Source organism: Henckelia pumila, chromosome 2 (assembly GCF_033568475.1).
Source record: "Henckelia pumila isolate YLH828 chromosome 2, ASM3356847v2, whole genome shotgun sequence".
Classification (NCBI taxonomy): domain Eukaryota; kingdom Viridiplantae; phylum Streptophyta; class Magnoliopsida; order Lamiales; family Gesneriaceae; genus Henckelia; species Henckelia pumila.
In genome coordinates, this window is record NC_133121.1 from 182,519,546 (window position 1) to 182,539,707 (window position 20,162).

At 34.4% G+C, this 20,162-nt stretch overlaps 1 protein-coding gene across 3 annotated transcripts; it reads right to left on the reverse strand.

Annotated features, from left to right (window-relative positions):
• Positions 1-7,823: 7,823 nt before the first annotated feature.
• Positions 7,824-12,531, reverse strand: LOC140882128 (phosphate transporter PHO1 homolog 1). Of its 3 annotated transcripts, XM_073287904.1 has the most exons (14): positions 12,395-12,531; positions 12,062-12,288; positions 11,673-11,973; positions 11,180-11,585; positions 11,050-11,098; positions 10,898-10,969; positions 10,465-10,594; positions 9,812-9,932; positions 9,477-9,726; positions 9,253-9,402; positions 9,007-9,159; positions 8,627-8,905; positions 8,376-8,512; positions 7,824-8,120 (listed from the first exon to the last, which is right to left on the reverse strand). In XM_073287904.1, the coding sequence occupies exons 2-14, from the start codon at positions 12,281-12,283 to the stop codon at positions 8,030-8,032; spliced, it is 2,361 nt and encodes a 786-aa protein (XP_073144005.1). In that variant the 5' UTR covers positions 12,284-12,288; positions 12,395-12,531; the 3' UTR covers positions 7,824-8,029. The 3 variants fall into 3 exon arrangements, with proteins under 3 accessions (XP_073144005.1, XP_073144006.1, XP_073144004.1); XM_073287905.1 differs by lacking the exon at positions 12,395-12,531 and having other exon boundaries at positions 7,824-8,091; positions 12,062-12,351; XM_073287903.1 differs by lacking the exon at positions 12,395-12,531 and having other exon boundaries at positions 12,062-12,350.
• Positions 12,532-20,162: the final 7,631 nt, after the last annotated feature.

Here is a 20,162-nt window from a genome sequence, read left to right on the forward strand (position 1 = left end):
AAGGGGTGAGTGTTTTGAGAAATACTCAGCAAGTGGGGGTCAATCGTACACACAAATATCGAATATATATATACATGATACGAAATCAAAAGAAGACATGTTCCAGAACATGTCGCAACAGGAGTCAAGATATGAGACAAACAGAATTCGAAACAAAGCATCAAGACAAATCATAACTGAAGCATAACTTAGACATATCACTGTTATTCATCTCGTTAATCCTTGGCTACTGATCAGTCCCTAATTGTTACTCCTCAAAGGAAACGAGGCCTTAAACGGTTATTATAACCCACCGCATCAGGGCCTTATCATATCATGTTTTCGGAATTTCCTTACCATTTCTTAATTTGAATCCTAACAGTGCATTTCAAGATCTCATTGCATAAAAGAGGAATCGTACAGAACGAAACATGAAACGAAATCAAAGGACATGAAACAAGGAATGTACGATCGAGTTTTCAAAACAGGAACATCATTCTTTTAAAAATATATTTATTCATATCTTATCATAATGACCATGGGCTTTTACTGGTTTTGGGTTCCCTCTGTGGCCTTTTCCTATAAACGGGCTCCCTCTGGGGCCTTTTCCGACGCATGGGCTCCCTCTGGGGCCTTTTCCCTTACAGGCTTTTCCCTATGCGCCATTATTCAAATCAGAATCATCACAAACGAACATATCACATAGGTATCAGTTGGAACGAAAAAGAACAGAATGAATCTGAACAAAGGCTTAGCAAAGGAATGCATAACGAATCATAAAGTACTTCAAAATGAACCATAACAAAGGATTCATGTGGAACGAAACATATACGGGATCAAAGGACATAAAACAAACAGTGTACGATCAAAACTTGAAACGGATACTTGGTGATTTCAAACAAGAATAAGCTGAAACAAGATTTCGATGGTTTCTTAGAATAATGCTTAGAGAATAAAAATTAACAAAAAGAGTCCAATAAAAACAAGACTCAATGATTTCCATCGAATTGAAACAAAGATGGCTTAAAGAAACAAAAACCCATTTACCTTATTTTCGGATTTGTATGCAACAAAATTCAGTCAACTTGCAAAAGTATGTTTTTGGAATATTGAACCGTCGGATCAACCTCAAATTTTGTCCGCACGTTCATAAGGATGTAAGAAATATTATGAACGGTTAAGATTGTCTTTTAAGGTCATTTGATACCGTTTCTGGTCGACAAACTGGAGTCGCTCCCTTCTCACCTAGAATCTGCCACGTATTATTTTGAAAGCTTTTTACGTAACTCTAACCGTTGGATTGAGCTAAAATTTGAATATGTTGTGAAAAACATGTGTATGTATAATATGAACGGTGGAGATGGGATTTAATGCACTTTCGCGATGGGAATGATGTTTTCTCTGCTGCTGAAAATTTTAGGATTTGGACAGAAACTTGGGTAGTGCATATGCTCGAATTTGTGTGTTCTTTTCCATCAGCTTAATCCCCTATTTATAGGCTTCACATAGCTGCCAAAGGCCTCCTATTAACAGTCATTTATCTTCCATAATAGCCATTAATCTCCATTACCATGGATGTTACAATGGATGTTACAATTCTCCATCATTTTCCATTACTATGGCTATTACTATGGTTGTTACACCCTCTCCCAAATCAGCTGCTTGTCTTTTTGAATTCCATCGGTTGGGGAGGTTCTTCTGAAATTTTTAGTCTTCACATCCCACCCTCCTTATTGAGAGTTTCGTCCTCAAAACTTGAGTTGAGTTGCTCTTCAAAAAGGTAAGGGTATTGTTTCCGCATCTTATCTTCGAGTTCCTATGTGGCTTTTCTTTTAGAATGATTAGACCACTGCACTTTAACTTATGGTATGGTCCGTCTCCTCAGTACTTGGTTCTTTGTATCCACAATTCGAATCGGAACCTCTTCATACTTAAGTTCCTCATTTAGATTCCCTTCGATTATAAGGGGTGCAATTTCAAGGACATGACTTGGGTCCGGGATGTACTTTTTTAGCTGGGACACATGGAAAACATTGTGAATTTTTTACATATCTGGTGATAATGCCAGCCTGTATGCCAATGTTCCCACCTTGTCCAAAATTTCAAATGGTCCAACATATCTCGGGTTTAACTTCCCAGTTTTTCCGAACCGAATCACCCCTTTCATGGGTGAGACTTTAACATAAGCCTTTTTGCCTACTTCAAACTCCAACGGTCGTCTCTTCATATCAACCCATTTATTTTGTCGATCTATAATCCAATATTATCAAACTAACTTAAACTTCTACAATCATGACTTTAAATTTTTATCTATAATGTAATGAATACTAGCTCCAAAATAATTCTTTATAAATATGAAATCATATATTAAATATTTCTATCGACCAAGTATTATAAATAATCGTCCCAAAATGAGTCCAACTTAAGTCTGAGTAAACATTCTCAAAATTTCTACTATAATTCTAATATGTAGCCTAGTTTCCTAACCTCTACTTAAAAAATTACTGGATTCTAGTCTAAACTTTTGAATCTTAGAAGTGATACTGATGGAGGGAATTGAATAGATTTTCCATCATGGAACAATAAGAATATTGACTAGATTTATGATATTTGAAACAACTTAACGATAGACAAGAAATGAAAATTAATTTAACTTAGTATAATCAATATGATTTTGGCAACTAAGTAAAATGATTTGGATAATAGAGGTGCGTTATGGATTTTATCATGTAAACGAGGAAGTGAATATGAAAATCTCGGATAGGTGAATTATCAGAAAAATTAACCATATCGATTAAACAAATTAATTAGCTACGTCAAATGGTATGACCAGGTAACGTAATCAAATGTGAGGAGATAAATCTAGTTGAATAATGATGTACAAAACTTTGTAACTCAAACAAATTGCCAAAATAACCCAATCGAACCAATAAAATTAGGATGATGGATATATTTGGAAAGAAAAAAAATATTGGGTTATCTGGACTATGAGTGAAAATATATATTAGCAAATATGTGAGGCTGATAATCATATAAAGTTTATCATATGACATGATAACATGGTTGGGTAAAATAATAACAATCAAAAAGGATATATTCTAAAGAAAATGCAAGTCGGAAAGTAGCAAATTTTGATATGAATATCAGAGTTAAAACTGAAATGATTTATGTACAATAAAACAAGAAAACTAAAAAGGGCGATATTGTCAAACGGACTTATTGGATCAAGATGAATGATGGCTTGACAAAATAGAAGTGTTACTCAAAATGTATAATCGAAGGCGAAAGAAAACAAAAATAAAAATGTATACAAAATATGGTATAGACAGATACAATGTCTAAACATTTGGGCAAGATGAAAAGAAAAATCAATTTAATAGGTTAATTGAGAGGGGAAAAGATCCGATCTTATTTAAACCCAAAAGGAATTTTGATAAAATTAATCTCCATAAAAAAAATTCTTATTGTCATATCTCTACTATTTGAACCCAATTTACTTAATTACCTTAGTTCTATCAAGTTTCCTAAAAAAAACCCATCTTATCGGCATGCTTCTTTTAGCCGAACTTTTCTTAATTCTATCTATGAGGATTACCTACCAAATTCTTATTAGATGAAGCACTAATATTTGAATTCTTCTCTACATATATTCCGAACTATATTTTCCAATAGTTGGATAGTTCAAACCTAAATTCCTTTAACTGAGTTTCTCTTAACTAGAATCATCCTTAAATGGTTTTATCCTTAACTAAACACACAAGATATTGTATGGAAGATCTATGACTTAAAAATTTATCCTTTTGGTGATAAGCTTAGTATGTCGCATTTCAGGCATGCATACTTCAATTGGATCTTCTTCATCCACGTTCTTTGTGCTAACTGGTGTCGGGTTGTAGCTAACTTGATTGGAGTACTTGCACATCCCATAAATCGTTCAAGGACAAAATTGAAGTTCATTCTAGAATAAGATTACTCTTAACAAATCTATTCTATCAGCCAGCTATTTTGTCTTATCGGATTCTTTCTCTCCCAACTGGTCTATTGTCCCAGCTGGTTTATCTGAACTAGGGCTGCTTCACAACTGAAATTTATTTTTTTTTCAGCAAGAAGCTCTTCCCATCCGAATTATGGAACCTGGCGGCTCTGATACCACTAAAATGTCACGTCCCGAAAACGGGCCTAGTTGACATCAGCGTTGTTTAACAATTTAATATTGAAACAACAAGCCTCGTAGTACAAATCTTTCCAAAAACCAGTATATTTCATAAACTATAACTGTTTTTACATAGAAAAACACAAGTGCGACAATGCGGAAGCGAAACTGAAATTTAAAGTAAAAATATTTCTTTAACTTGAACTGATCCGTCATCACCAACCCCAGAACATATTCTGTTCTTCGTCATCTAACTCATCTTCATTCTTATCTGGGGAGGGAGAGTAAAGGGGTGAGTGTTTTGAGAAACACTCAGCAAGTGGGGGCCAATCGTACACACAAATATCGAATATATATATATACATGATACGAATTCAAAAGAAGACATGTTCCAGAACATGTCGCAACAGGAGTCAAGATATGAGACAAACAGAATTCGAAACAAAGCATCAAGACAAATCATAACTGAAGCATAACTTAGACATATCACTGTTATTCATCTCGTTAATCCTTGGCTACTGATCAGTCCCTAATTGTTACTCCTCTAAGGGAACGAGGCCTTAAACGGTTATTATAACCCACCGCATCAGGGCCTTATCATATCATGTTTTCGGAATTTCCTTACCATTTCTTAATTTGAATCCTAACAGTGCATTTCAAGATCTCATTGCATAAAAGAGGAATCGTACAGAACAAAACATGAAACGAAATCAAAGGACATGAAACAAGGAATGTACAATCGAGTTTTCAAAACAGGAACATCATTCTTTTAAAAATATATTTATTCATATCTTATCATAATGACCATGGGCTTTTACTGGTTTTGGGCTCCCTCTGGAGCCTTTTCCTATAAACGGGCTCCCTTTGGGGCCTTTTCCAACGCATGGGCTCTCTCTGGGGCCTTTTCCCTCACAGGTTTTTTCTTATGCGCCATTATTCAAATTAGAATCATCACAAACGAACATATCACATAGGTATCAATTGGAACGAAAAGAACAGAATGAATCTGAACAAAGGCTTAGCAAAGGAATGCATAACGAATCATAAGGTACTTCAAAATGAAGCATAACAAAGGATTCATGTGGAACGAAACATATACGGGATCAAAGGACATAAAACAAACAGTGTACGATCAAAACTTGAAACGGATACTTGGTGATTTCAAACAAGAATAAGCCGAAACAAAGATTTCGATGGTTTCTTAGAATAATGCTTAGAGAATAAAAATTAACAAAAAAAGTCCAATAGAAACAAGACTCAATGATTTCCATCGAATTGAAACAAAGATGGCTTAAAGAAACAAAAACCCACTTACCTTATTTTCGGATTTGTATGCAACAAAATTCAGTCAACTTGTAGAAGTATTTTTTTGGAATATTGAACCGTCGGATCGACCTCAAATTTGGTTCGCACGTTCATAAGGATGTAAGAAATATTATGAACGGTTAAGATTGGATTTTAAGGTCATTTGATTCCATTTCTGGTCGACGAACTAGAGTCGCTCCCTTCTCACCTAGAATCTGCCACGTAAATTAATTAAAAAAATCAACTGCAGTACAAAAATAGGCAAAAATAAATCTCATCTCATTCAATAAATAAACAAAAGATGATTAGTCCAATTTGAATACTTTAACTCATCTGAGATGATCAATTTAACGAAAAAAGATATTTTTGTTTAAATAGAAAGATACTTTTTAACTAAAAAATGATGAAAAAAAATACAAAAAATGGACCACGATTTCGAATTTTAAACAAAATAAATAGACTCATATAATATTTTAAATATAAAAAAATACTTAAAATTTTTTTTTTAAAAATTTTTTTTTTTTGAGGCCCCCCCTTGGAGCCGGCCATGAGACCGGAAAATTCGGTGCTATCCATGGGGTATTACCCCATGGGTGGTGTGGACTTTTGTGATTGGTGCAAATCATGTGGGCCTGACATGATTATGTGGGACTCACATGATATGCACCAATTACATACTTCTACCTATCCCATGGGGTAGGATCGAACTTTCCCATGAGACCTCACCTTCTCTGATACCATGTGAAGGTTATCGTTTGGAAAAGTCTATTTCATTTATTGACTTGAGGAAACTTATTTAAATAGGCATACAAAGATATAGTTCTATCTATGAATCAAATTTGAACAAGGAATAAAATTATCAGATACGGAAGAATTTGAAATACAAATATTCAAGAGTGATGCTACATGTACAACAAAATTTGTACAACGAATCTTACAGCACAAAAAAATCAATGCAAGAATTTAATTTATCAAAATCTCACGATACATTAAATACAAAATCTCGTGATAAAATAGCAAAATCTCACGATATTATTGTTGTAAATATCGTTGTACACGATATTTGTTGTACTTTAGCATTTTTCAATATTCAATCCGATGGGTGCAGCCAATTATATCTTCAAATTAAATATGCATTTGAAATGAGAGCAGCTAATTATACTTAACAATATATTAGCTTGTATCATCAATTAAATTACCCACATTTTTCTCAACTTACCATTGCATGTCACTAATTAGTTCTCATTAGAAAACTAAAAATCAAGATAAGTTAGAAATTCGATCGCTTGCTGCTCTATTTAATTGGTGATACATGCTAATAATTGTTAAGTATAATTAGCTGCTCTCATTTCAAATGCATATTTTACCATAATTTTCGATTGCTCCCCACAATTATATATATTATCAAATAGTACTTAATTATTAAGATAATGTCATGACAATTTATTAATCTTATAATGACAATTATATTGAAATAAAGGCAATCAAAGATTAACTAAACAAATACAATAAAAAAATAATTTAAATGAAAAAATATATAATATATTTTGGGATGATCATTCACCACTATTATTATTTCCTATTAAATTGATTCCATTAATAATAATTAAAAAAAAGTTTTAATATGTGCGGAGGTTGAATATGGGTTATCTTATGTAACATTGTTTGTCTTTATTATCGCTCAAATGTAGACAAGTAGTGGTCAGTGTGAGTTGTTGTGAATCAGATATATATGTGCAACTTGAGTAAATAGAATAATTTGATCGATGCATACATTTAATTTATTTTACCCATATTGAAATTCATGGGTTTAAATGAAATGATTATAAGTTAATTAGGAGAATATATTAATTATGCTTTTCGATTTATGATTATTTGCTATTGTTAATGTGAATGTGAGTTGAACGAATTGATTTATAATTGTTTTAAAAATATTAAATTTATCTGCGCCTCTCTACATGTCTTTGCATCAAACGTGTTTACTATTTAATTTACTTTATTTAATTTACTTGTTTGATTGTCATTTCTTTTTTAATTTTCAAGTGCTAATCCATTTTTCCCCTTATTGTACATACTATTTACTTCTAGGATATTTAGGGAGAGGTTGCAATGATCGTATATACTTGGGTCAAGCTATAATTTGAATTGACTTATACTTTATTTTCTATATATTTTGCATGCCATTTCATCTCCTGCGGCTGCTATAATTTGAATAGATTGTTTTATATATATGTTTTATGTTACTATCATTTGCTAATAATACAAGTTTTAAAGATTGAATTTCTAACCCTATACATGCATATTTTAATTCGTAATAGTGTGGCATTGCACGTACTTTATGATAGTATATATAAAAGAAAAGACAAATCAAGGGTAAAGTATTTCATTATCATTGGTGCATCAAATTTTTCGGTATAGAACTATAAATTATTTATTTAGAACTAATATACAGAAGAGGGAAACAAAAAGGTGAAATGGACATTTTGATCAGCATCAAGTTGTACATTGACACTTCAGATTTGCAATTTGCTGTTGGAAGAATGGAGGAATAAGTTGAATTATTTGTGTTAGGAATTTGTGCAAAATGGCCCCTTAGTCTTGCTCATCCACTTCTTGAAAAGGGAGTGGCACTGTCTTCACAGCTCTAAATTTGCCTGCATTATTTAGATGCTCATTCTCTAACCTGTTCCAACAACATAAAATACCCATCATCCATCAATTTATGCATTTGTGTCGATTCGATGGGATAGAATTTTTCTCCTGGATCACAAAATATGTGAGTCTTACACATTCAGATCAAAAGTTTTGTCGATCAGAACAAGGTAGTGTTTGCAAATGCTTAGAACAAAGTGATTGTGGACTTTTCTTTACAAAATTTTTAGCAAGTAAATCGACTGGACGACTTATGAGTTCGTTGGTGTTCGATTCTTTACTTTACCTGTAAAAATTCCATAGCCCCCTTCTGACAACCTCAAGTGCTGCTAAAAACAGCATCGTTACTCTGTAGTCTACCTTTCCAAAGTTGTAATGAAGAACTGTCTGCAGCCAAGCTAGTCTCAGAACAAGGTTCAATACCTGGAAAATAAATACCAGAATCAAAATCCTCAAACATTTATAAGATTCGTCGAATTCTTCGCGATCCCCTAAGCAGAATAAGGAAAGGGAGAGAGAACACAGCTAGAGTAATACCATTGAGAAGTAGTACACGAACTTTTGTCGAAGCATTAATTCGTCTCTTAGCCATGGATTCTTGGAGTTGAACTGGAGCAAGCCCCAGTCCTTGACGAAATCCCAGTACAGTTGATAAACTGTCGCAACACTCGACATTACAACGACTAGACAAAGCCATCCCACGCTCTTTTCCTTCTCGTACGCGACTTTTGCTCCTGCGGCCAGCATTGCAGAAACATATTTTCCTAAATTGATGAGGTGGCTTTTCTGCCCTTCATCAAACCATCTTCGAGCACACTGTGAAATCATGATAAAAATACATCAAGAAACGTCGAGGAATAATCTTGATTTGTATCACTTAGTTTTCAAGATATGAGGATTTTAAGTTGATACTAAACCTGCATAGCTCTCCAGTAGTATGGTAGGAAGGAAACAGCATAAGCAAGGTCTCTATAGTATGTCGTTCTCATGCAGTAATTGTAATCCTGAGCCTTGTAGCTCCCAGTTATATAGTAGCACGCGACGTATTCTAAGTTCCTTAACATAGGTACCTGATCGAAAGCACATAAAAACAAGAAAATTTTAGTGATACTGTAACTTTTATGTGTTTGTTTGAAAGATGGATAGCCAGTTAATGATGATACCTGGCTACAAAGTTGATCGGCCATGAAAAAGTCGAGCATAACGACCTTATACAAGGGAGATAATACGATGTTTCTTATAACAGATAGGAACCGGTATCGGCTTGATTTGTAGATGATGTTAAAAGGGCACACCAAGAGCAACAGAGTAGCCTGCAAATTGGATCCATTGTTCAATAATTTGAAATCTTATTATGTTTGTAGTTGTGATATGATCGAAAGTTTACCAGTAGAAGAAGGCCAGGAATGGCTTGAACTTGAGAATAAGAATACCCCCTGGAAACAAGGGATAGATGAAGAAAGAACACGCCTACTACAAAAGTCATTGACGCTGCACAGATCAAGAAAACATCTCTGTATTTTAGTTCTTTCGTCGTTGACAATTCGAAAATGAAGCTGTAATTTATCCTCGTCTTTCTCCACATAAAGATGTTGCATCCATAAAGGAAGAAGTGTAGGAATAGTAAGCTAAACATGCTGCAAAATCACAAATTTTGAAAATTCAGGTTTCTTCAAAATTAAGTTTGATATGATTAATCCTTCAGTAAAATAAATAACTTGCCTAAGGATCGGGTAGACTGTTTCCATGTACATTTTATCTGATTCAGGTCTGTACATTCCGGTAATATGAGCCATGACAACATAGCCAATGAAAAGCGCGAGAAATCCACCAGTAAACAGGCCTGGTTTTGCAAGACAAAAGGTTTATAATACCAAGTTAGATTGAAAGAATAAGTTTCGTTGCATAGTGCATTCAAACCAGTACTAAACAAAGTGATGTTACTGATCTTTTTTCAGTTTTGTTACGCAGAATCTAAGGGACATTAGTCGGAAATTTTCTTGTCTTGCAGTCCATAATATGTCAAGAACAACCTTAACATTAGTACATTTGTTAGAGGCAAAATATTGGACATGGTTCCACACTTAGGAAACTGAATGAGAGCTGGCTTTCAATATTGTGGAAAGTTCAATAAAAACTATTATTGCCTTTCTTTATAGCGCACTTCCCAAAAGTGGACTCTTTTTCACCCTCTTTCTTGAGAATTTAGTGGCTTAAGTTTTTGCATTAAACTTTTTTATTACGTATTGTTCGGATACACAAGAAACGTCTTCTAGTCGAAAAGGACACTAACTTCTTAATGTTATCTTGAAATCCATCATCTACCTTTACTACTCTCCACATTTGCACTTTGCATTAGATTTCAAAAAACTCACCAATGAAAAAAGTGATGGCATGCGATTCTTTACGATGAACCGGTTTTAGGTATTTCATGGCCTTTCTTCTATCATCTTCACCAAATTTCTTGATAAAAACTTCCTCAACTTCATCTGCCAACTTTAATGCCTGCAACATTAAGTAAAATCTTAACTTTCTGATAGTTCAAGAGTAGCATGAAACTTGGGCTGGTCCGGGACGACTTTTCCTACTCGCTTGTCTTATGCAAGACAATCATATCTTAAAATCATGAATGGAGTATCTAGGCAATTATGGATTTAACATCACTTGACTCTGTCTCAGAATAAGAATCTGGTGATGGGATTCGTATGTTGCCCCACATCCAATCATCTTCCAATGACAATATATTCGCTCTTTCGTGTCTCTTGGATATTTTTACTCGATATTTTAACTTATGGACCAGTTAGTTACCTTGTCGGAGCTGTTGAAATACGAACTTTCGACAACTTTTAAGTAAACCGGAAGAATTTGTTTGCTAGTTACCTGAAAGAAAAAAAAAAAAAGAAAAGAATGAGGATAACAAATGTAACGAAAAACCGAAAAAGGTCGTCACATTTACTTACTTTATCGAATTTCTTCAAAATCTTTACAAAAGCTAGCAGGTTTAAGTTCCTGAAAAGTATAACAGAAACATAAATTATAGTGCATAAATTTTTTTCCCAAACAAAATTTATAACCAAATGATGAATTTACCTATAAGTTTTGAGGTAGCCTAATCCTTTGTAAAGCTCAACGAATGCTCCCCTGATCATTTTCTCTGCATGATGCAGCTTTTTCTTGTTGATATGCAACTTATTTCCCTCTGATCCACATTTCTTGGATGACTGGTTCACCAAATCATCCCAAAGTAAATACGAGATGGCCGAAAAGGCACGAGTTGGATTCGTCAATGGAATGTGAATTCTCAGGTTTTTCCCCTGGTAGTTGATAACTTTACCAGAAAGAGACCTCATTTTATAATCCTTCTTCATTCTCATCGATCTTTCAAGTTCACCCGAGTTTGAACCATCTGAGAACTGAGTATCATCTTTGTCAAAATCATCGGTTGAATTCTCAGGAACCAGCTCTGAATCTACTCTCCCCTTGACAGACTCTTCGTCTACATGAAACAGAACAAAATGCATACTTGTTACACATAAAAGTACAAGAAAAAGTTGCATTCTAAGGAGACTTTTATCCAAATTACCGCAAGATATGGTGCCTGATATTGAATCATCCTCTTTAGATTCTTGGGAAGCAAATTCTTTGGATTGTTTTTCCTTGAGTGCAGTTTTAAGCTCGACGAGGATCTCCATTTGTTTCATCAACAGCTCACCTCTTTCAAGAAATTCCTTCTCTTTCGTTCTATAAAACTGATTTACTTTATTAAGTTGACAATCCAGAAACGCAAAAAATTCAGCTGCAGCTTCAGTATCAGCAAATTGCTCCAGCAGCTCGGTTTCGTACAAGTCCCCTTTACTAGCAGAGTTTGTAAGCTTTCGGTGAACCTGGATTGATAAACAAACATTGTATGAACCAAAAACATCACACGTAACAAAATGTGTGAATCGGCGTCATGTATCATCATATACTTACATGAATGGCCTTATTTTCTTTTCGGTTTCGTCCAAGAAACGTGTACTTTCTCAAAGAAGAGAAAAGGGTATTGGCAAATGAATTCTTTGGTTGCTCATTATTCATGTTTTGATTGTTGGGATTCACTTTCTTGAGCTCCTTTTTCAGTTGCCTATAATCGACGAATGCTTCTTTCCATTCGGGGATCAACTGCCCCTCAAACTGCTTGGAAAATTTCACCATTCTCTCTATGATTCAAGAAACTTGGTTCAGTAAGCTGTGAGTGTTCTAAATGGAGAATAGAATCACAATATTTATGGAGGGAAAAGGAATTTTGGTAAGAGGGACGTGTACCGATGCTCGACAGCACATTCTGTTATATACTCGGCAGCATCTTTATCCTATACTCATTCCACTTGGGATTAAGATATGATTGCGTTTTGTACGCCGGAAGATTGCCTAACTGCCGCAAGACGTTTGCAGTATGCTCGGCCAACATGCTATGCTGGTGTGAGAACTTTGAAAAGTTGTGGGAATTTATAGTGGGTGAGAATGGGTGCCTCAAATCTTTCATGTGGCATGGAATAATGTCCATTTCAAAGCATAACATATTTAGTTGGGGAGAATTTTGATTGCCTTTTTCCCATAAAATTAATATTTTTGTACTACATGAGAATGTATACCCACGTAGCATTACAGGATCTCACACTATACCTCCACCCCCGAGTTGGGTGAGGCATAATAGTATCATGGTAGAACTCGCACACGTTGAAATTGGTGTGCGGAGTGTCCACCAAAATATGCGTCGCGGGTAGGTGAATGCGAAATTTCATGTCGATTTCTGAGATAAGTTTGGGTTCCTCCATCGTGTAGTTTCCGGCCGGGCAGGCCTAGCTAGTTGGGTAGAGAGAAAGAGCACTAATGCTGTCACATCTCAGGCCCCAAGCTTATGCGAGCAACACTGAGCACAATCGGGACTACTTAATTTGTATCTATACTTGCTATGTGATAATTTAATTACCCCTTTATCAACCTATTTAAACGTGATCACATATCGACCGGATTTGGAGATGATGATTTGTACTTTTTACACGAGATGATCAGATGATATCTTGTCGACCCCACACATTGTCAGATTAATTTGAAAAGTTGTAAGATGAAACGAGATGATCATCTTGTTTAAAAAATGCACAACACTTGGCGTTGTTTTTTCAGCCATCGTAGAGGATTCAAATCTCATATCGTCATGTGACTGCTTATAATTAACGAACCTTTTTGTTGTAGAGGTTCAAGGCATTTTGTTGTAGGATTTCAATGTTATAGTCTTTTAGTTGTTAGTTTAAATATGTTAACAAATGAATGCGGGACTAAAAATAATTAACCATTCTTTAGATAGTGTCATGACTTGACTACACTGGTTATCTAGAGGTAGCTCTAGCAGGTTCAAAACCAGAGCTGATCAAATTTGCCACATGATTCCATTAGATACCTTTATATATCAATAAATAAATATAAATAAATTTAAACCATGTTCACAAATCAGTGTGAGACTACTGATAATAATTAATATTTAACTAGATCTTCAGACAAGAACGAGGATGTTGTGACATGACTCAGCAATCCACCAGCACCAAGTAGATCTTGCAGGTTCAAGACGATGGCTAATTCATTTTTCTACACGAATCCATTGTATTCCTTTATGAATCAATCTAAACATGCCCACAAATCGATGCGGGACTAATTAATTATAATTAATCAGTTCTTCATAAAGCAACCAAGATGTCACAGCATGACTTATCAATCCACCAACAATAGGTATCTAGAGGTAACACTTGCAGGTTTAAAAGTTGGTTCAATTTGTTCTATGTAGATGTGTTTATCGGTCTGTTTGGCTCAACTTTCGGTTTTCTATTTTAATTTTAGAAATATATAATTCGATATCCGAACCGTTTTTCTTCGGTTCGGTTTTCTACAAAATAGATTCGGTTATTTCGGTCGGTTAATTCGATTTTGATATAATCATTTTAATTAATATTATAAATATATTTTAAAATATAATATATTATCTTTTAAATGATTGTTTCATAAAACTTTTAAATTCAAAGTCTAAATCACTTAAATAACCAATAATCAATTAAAAACTATTAAAAATGATTATTTATTTACTAGATATCATCTCATAAAATATGGGCTAATTGCATCCACACCCCCTGTGAAAAGTCTAAAAGGCATAAAACCCCATGTGTAAAATTAATAGCATGTTAGACCCTATGTTTTAAAAAAATTAGCATAAAAACCCCTATGAGAGGATATAAATGTGCCCGAGTTTGTATAACATAGGGGTGAAATGTGCTACATTTTAAAAAACTGAGGGATGCATTAGCCTATTAATATTTTTTAAGGGGTTTTATGCTTTTTAGACTTTTCACAGGGGGTGTGGATGCAATTAGCCCCATAAAATATACATAAATAATATAAATAAAATTATTAATTTAATAAAATTTTGATGTTTTTGGTCGGTTCGGTTTTGAGATATATAATCCGAAATCGAACCAAATAAATTTCAGTTTTAACATTTATATCCGAATTTCAAATTTCGATTTTCGGTGTTTGGTTTTTTCGGTTTGGTTTTACGATTTTTTCGGTTTTTATCCAAAGTTTGAACACCCGTAGTTGCATGTCTTCATTCCATGTCTTTGTTGTATGCATTTTAAACATGTTAGCAAATCAATGTGGGACTAGGGGTTGTTTTTCAGTATACCGTAACAAAAATATCAGTATGAAAAAAATTCATACCGGTACCGATACCGAAATTTTGAAATTTTGGCACGGAAAAAATCCATATTGATACCGTATAGATACCGAAAAAAAATTCGATATACCAAAAAAATGTCTGCATATCAAAAATAATTCGGTACGGTATCGTTATAATTCGATATTTTTGTACGGTATGACAGCCCTATGTGGGACTACCTAGATACAATTAACCAGTCCTTAAGAAAGCAACGAGGACATCGCGGCATGACTCATCGCAACTTTTGCAAGTTCAAGAGTTGGTTTCATGCATGTAGCTCGTTCTCTCACAAGTAGGGATCAAGGCCGGACCTTCCATAAGGCCAAAGAGGCCTCCGCCTCAGGGTCCGATCCTGGAAGGGGCCCAATTTTTTTTTTGAAAAAAAAAAAATATATATATATATATATATATATATATATATATATATATATGCAAAATTGGTACTGTTCATTGAAATTAAAAAAAATCTAACCAATGTTAAATAAAAAAATAAAAATAAATTTAATTTATTTTTTAAAATAATTAATCGAGCCTAATTTTCTTTTCAAGTTCGGTTTGAATAATTTAAACAATATCAAGATATTTTAATTTGAGTTTTTGTTAAAAAAATGTTTGGATAAAGTAACAAATAAACCTTAAAATTGAAGGAGTCTTGTATGAAGTTTCAAATATTTTTTTGTAATAGTGGACGAGAAATTAATGGTGACGAGTTGTGTTTGGAGTTGATTGTTGTAAAATTCTGTTAAACAAATGAAAATGATAAATAACACGCTCCAATATTAAACAAAACTGAATGGTTTATTTCTAAATACTAATATTGACAATCAAATTTTGATAATCATATCAGGAACAGTTATATCAGCAAAAAAATGAAGTTTCTCAAGTTGAAGTAATCAGGAATTATCTTCGATTAAAAATGTTACAGGGTATACTAAAAGGGTTAGTTATGTTGTATATTGACAAATAAATGGTTTGAGATCTAGATTACACAAATTTTAAAAATATTATCACATCTAAAACATAGTATTTATGTAATTATTTCAAATATTTGTTAAATATTATTAATGTAACATATTGTTTATGGTGTATTTACGTGTTGTTTATCATATTTGCAAGATATTTGCAAATCGAACTTTACAGTTGTAACAAGAGGGCCCATATTTTATCTTTCGCCTCAGGCTCCGTCGAACTCAGGTATGGGCGTATGTCTCTAGTAGGGATATAAATGAATCAAGATGCTCGTGAGCTATCTGAAGTTTGATTTGATAAATACTCATGATTTGAACTCGTTTAATGAGATTCCTTAAAATTAATGAACCAAGCTCAAGCTTTACAACATTCGGTTTGTTAGCTCGTGAACAGATTCGTTAGTAGGCCTATGAGTCAGCACTTAGATGAAAAATAAATAATTTTGATATTTGGTTTATAGATTTTACACTTTACTCATGGAAAATATATAAAAATCTAAGTTTATTTATTAGAATAAAATTACAAGGTTTGATAAGATTTTTCCTTAATATAAAATTTAGCTTTTTTAATGAACTCAATGAACATTTAAATTTATAATTTATCTTTATTAAGCAAGTTTAAGTTCGATAAAACCTCAAATAAGCTCGTGAGCCATGAATATATTTGTTAAATAAAACTCGAGATTGACTCGATTATAAACAAGGTAAACTTAAACATTCAAGAGTTCGACTCTATTTGACTCGATTACATCTCTACTCACAATTTCCAGAAAATGGCTTTCACACACATTACATGTACCCATGTAGAACTTATACTTTGTATTCCTGCTGCTACCCCCTCTTGTAACAGCTATCAGGGTTGGTTCCTCGATGCTAACAAGCTAGACTTAACACAACTAGCATAACTAACAACTGACTTGTATAAGTGAAAGAACATGTTGCGCACATGTCTTTTAAATTATTTCCTTATTGCATTCAATTTCTATATTTATAGTTTTGCCTTTCTTAGAACAAGTTTTAAAATTGGTAATATTTGTTTTATCTTGATTCGAAATATTTGATTTCTGATGATATATTGTTTTCATGTTTTGTAGGGTGTTATTTATGGAAACATATTGAAGATCTATTTATAGGAGTGCTTGGACCGATCAGTGGGACAACGAGATAGAGAGATCATGAAAGGGCCCGTGTCCTGATTTAATATTTAATGATCAAACAACCAGGATTAATTAATGTAAACAGCGAAAACGAGTTAAAAATTTGCGTTTGGGCCTACAGAAATTTCGGCATGACCTATTCGTAAATAGGATATCCCAAAAACCTGTACAACACAACCAGCAATATATACTCGAAAATAGAGTCACAACTCCAATTAACAAACCTATAGCCGCACTGGCCAGGACTAAACACATGCAGAGCCGGCAAGGCTCGATCACACAAATAACAATTCAAAACAAGGTCCAAAACTATTTATACAGATACACAGGGCATCACCCCGGCAAATATAAAACTCGCTAAACTGATATATATATACATATATCTGGGAACTCGACTCCACGCTCGCCTCACTGGGTACCACTAGATGACGCTCCATCAGATGCGTCAAATCCCCCTGGATAACCTGCTATAGAATCACAAACAACCACAGCATAAAAAGAAAACAGCGGTCGGACCCCAGTACGACGAACTATAAAAATTACGACAAATATAACTGACATGAATAAAATCAAGTACAATGCAATGAAATGCAATGTAATGCGTGACATGTATCAATGAAATAAGGGATACCAAAAGGAGTCCAAATAATTGTATCACAATAAACTCAGTGGCCACCCGTGCCAGGAACGCAGCAGACCTCGAATCATCACTGCTAATCCATACACGTAGCATCGGAGGGTGACAGGAGCGACCCGTCCAGCCTCATGCTATCATCAGGAGTGTCGTACGTAGCATCGGAGGGCAACAGGAGCTACCTGTCCGTGCCTCATGCTATCTCAGGAGTGCACTAAAACAATGTCACTCGCTCCATGATGACTCAATACATCTCAAGAGATCAATATCAATAGCAATCAAAGGAGTCAAGGCTCAACGTGCTATGTAAACTTGTAAATGAGTGAATGAAATCATATAATCCACGTAAGCACATAAAACACATTATCACTCATTACAAAATACTTAATATCATTACATGCCATTATAGGCGTCGTAATATAAACAGCTCATACGTACTTCAACCGACACTTAATTACCACAGAAATATCTCAAGTATTTCTCGGATATTCCAATCCCAAATTTTCAGAATCTGTAATTCCAGAAAAATTGCTCATAAATCCTAAAATTCATATTTAATATTAAAACATCCTATCAATGACCAAATATCGAATATACGACTCTAAAAGTCAAAATACCCCAAGTAGAACAATCTGAATTTTCCGAAAATTCCTACAAATTTCGAAAATTCGCATTTATATTTTTTAGAGCATCTAAACACTCATTACAAAATAATCAACACTTAAATTCGAAAATCCCCAATATAAAAAATCTGGAAATTCGAAATAAATCCCAAATAAATTCTGAAAAATATCGAATACTTTCAATCGACTTCGATATAATACCTACAAACAATAATAAATCAAATATCAATTATCGGATGTCAATTGAATCGAAATACCCAAAATTCGAAACCATAAATTCAAAATTATACCTCAAAGCTTGGAATTAAAGGGTTAAACAACTAACACAACCTACCCCTAAACTCCGGCGACGATCGGCGGTGGCGAACGACGGCGAACGGCGGCGGCTGGTGCGACGGGTTTTCAAAAATTTCAATAAAAATATGAAATATGGGTACCGAAAGATAGCTCTCGTCGCGAGGATTCCGGAACTATAATTACTTTTGAAATCCAGCCAAAAACGAAGGAGATACGGACAATTGAAGAAATGAAGAAATTTGAAAAATAAAGAAACAGAAGAAACAGAAGAAACGAGGAAGAGAGAGACGGTGGAGAGAGAGATATTATGATATATATATTATATATGTATATATAGATATGTATTAGTTTAATGTGTGTCTTATTTTATTCATTCAGGGTTCAAACTGGACCCGGTTCGAGTTATTTCAACTCCTGTGTGCTCTATAAATAACATATTCATTTAATATCGTCCTCGAAATCAAACACACATCAAACTTATATACATAGTGGTCAAGCATCTACCACTGATAGTACATAGGAAAATCAGAGTACATGGCATAATTCATGACATTGTCAAACAAATGAGGCCATTCTTGACGCATTCGAGACTCCAATTCCCATGTAGCTTCTTCTCTCCCATGTCTACTCCATTCCACCATAACCAAAGGAATCGTCTTGTTCCTCAGTTGCTTTTCTTTACGATCAAGAATCTGCACTGGATACTCAACATAGCTAAGGGAACTATCCAACTCCACATCATCAGCCCTCAAGATATGAGAAGGATCTGGTTCATACTTCCACAGCATAGATACGTGAAATACATCATGTATCGCAGACAAACTCTGCGGCAATTTCAAACGATACGCTAAAATACCAATCTTCTCAACAATCTCGTATGGACCGATATAACGAGGAGCTAATTTCCCTTTACGCCCAAATCTCATAGTACCACGAAATGGTGATACTTTCAAGAAAACAAAATCGCCAACCTGAAATTCTAAAGGTCTACGTCTGTTATTAGCATAGCTGGCTTGACGATCCTGGGCTGTTTTCATTCTTTTCCTGATCAGGTCAACTTTTTCTTTCATCTCTTGAATAAACTCTGGTCCTGACAATTGTCGTTCTCCTACTTCTTCCCAACATATCGGAGATCTACATTTTCTGCCATACAAGGCTTCAAATGGTGCCATCCCGATAGATACGTGGTAACTGTTATTGTAAGAGAATTCCACCAGAGCTAAAGATTCTTGCCAACCACCACTAAAATCCATCACAACAGCTCGTAATAAATCTTCAAGTGTCTGAATAGTCCTTTCAGATTGACCATCTGTCTGTGGATGATAGGCAGTACTCATGGCCAATTTAGAACCTAAAGCTGATTGCAAACTAGACCAAAAATTAGAAGTAAATCTGGGATCACGGTCTAATACTATAGTAACTGGCACACCATGCAATCGCACTATCTGATCAATGTACATTTTCGCCATTTTCGTATATGTCCAAGTACGATCATATGGAATAAAATGGGCAGATTTAGACAATCTATCCACAATAACCCAAATGGCATCACAACCACGATTAGATCGAGGTAGGTGTGTCACGAAATCCATAGTAATGTGTTCCCAATTCCACTGTGGTACTTCAAGACTAAGTAACATACCACCTGG

Bases quoted from the DNA above. Each gene is read 5' to 3' on its own strand.
- LOC140882128 (XM_073287904.1), bottom strand. From the start codon at position 12,283: ATGGTGAAATTTTCCAAGCAGTTTGAGGGGCAGTTGATCCCCGAATGG. The intron at 11,099-11,179 runs GTAAATTCATCA...TATACTTTTCAG, and splicing joins GGCTACCTCAAAACTTATAG to GAACTTAAACCTGCTAGCTT. The intron at 9,933-10,464 runs GTGAGTTTTTTG...TTGCAAAACCAG, and splicing joins TGCCATCACTTTTTTCATTG to GCCTGTTTACTGGTGGATTT.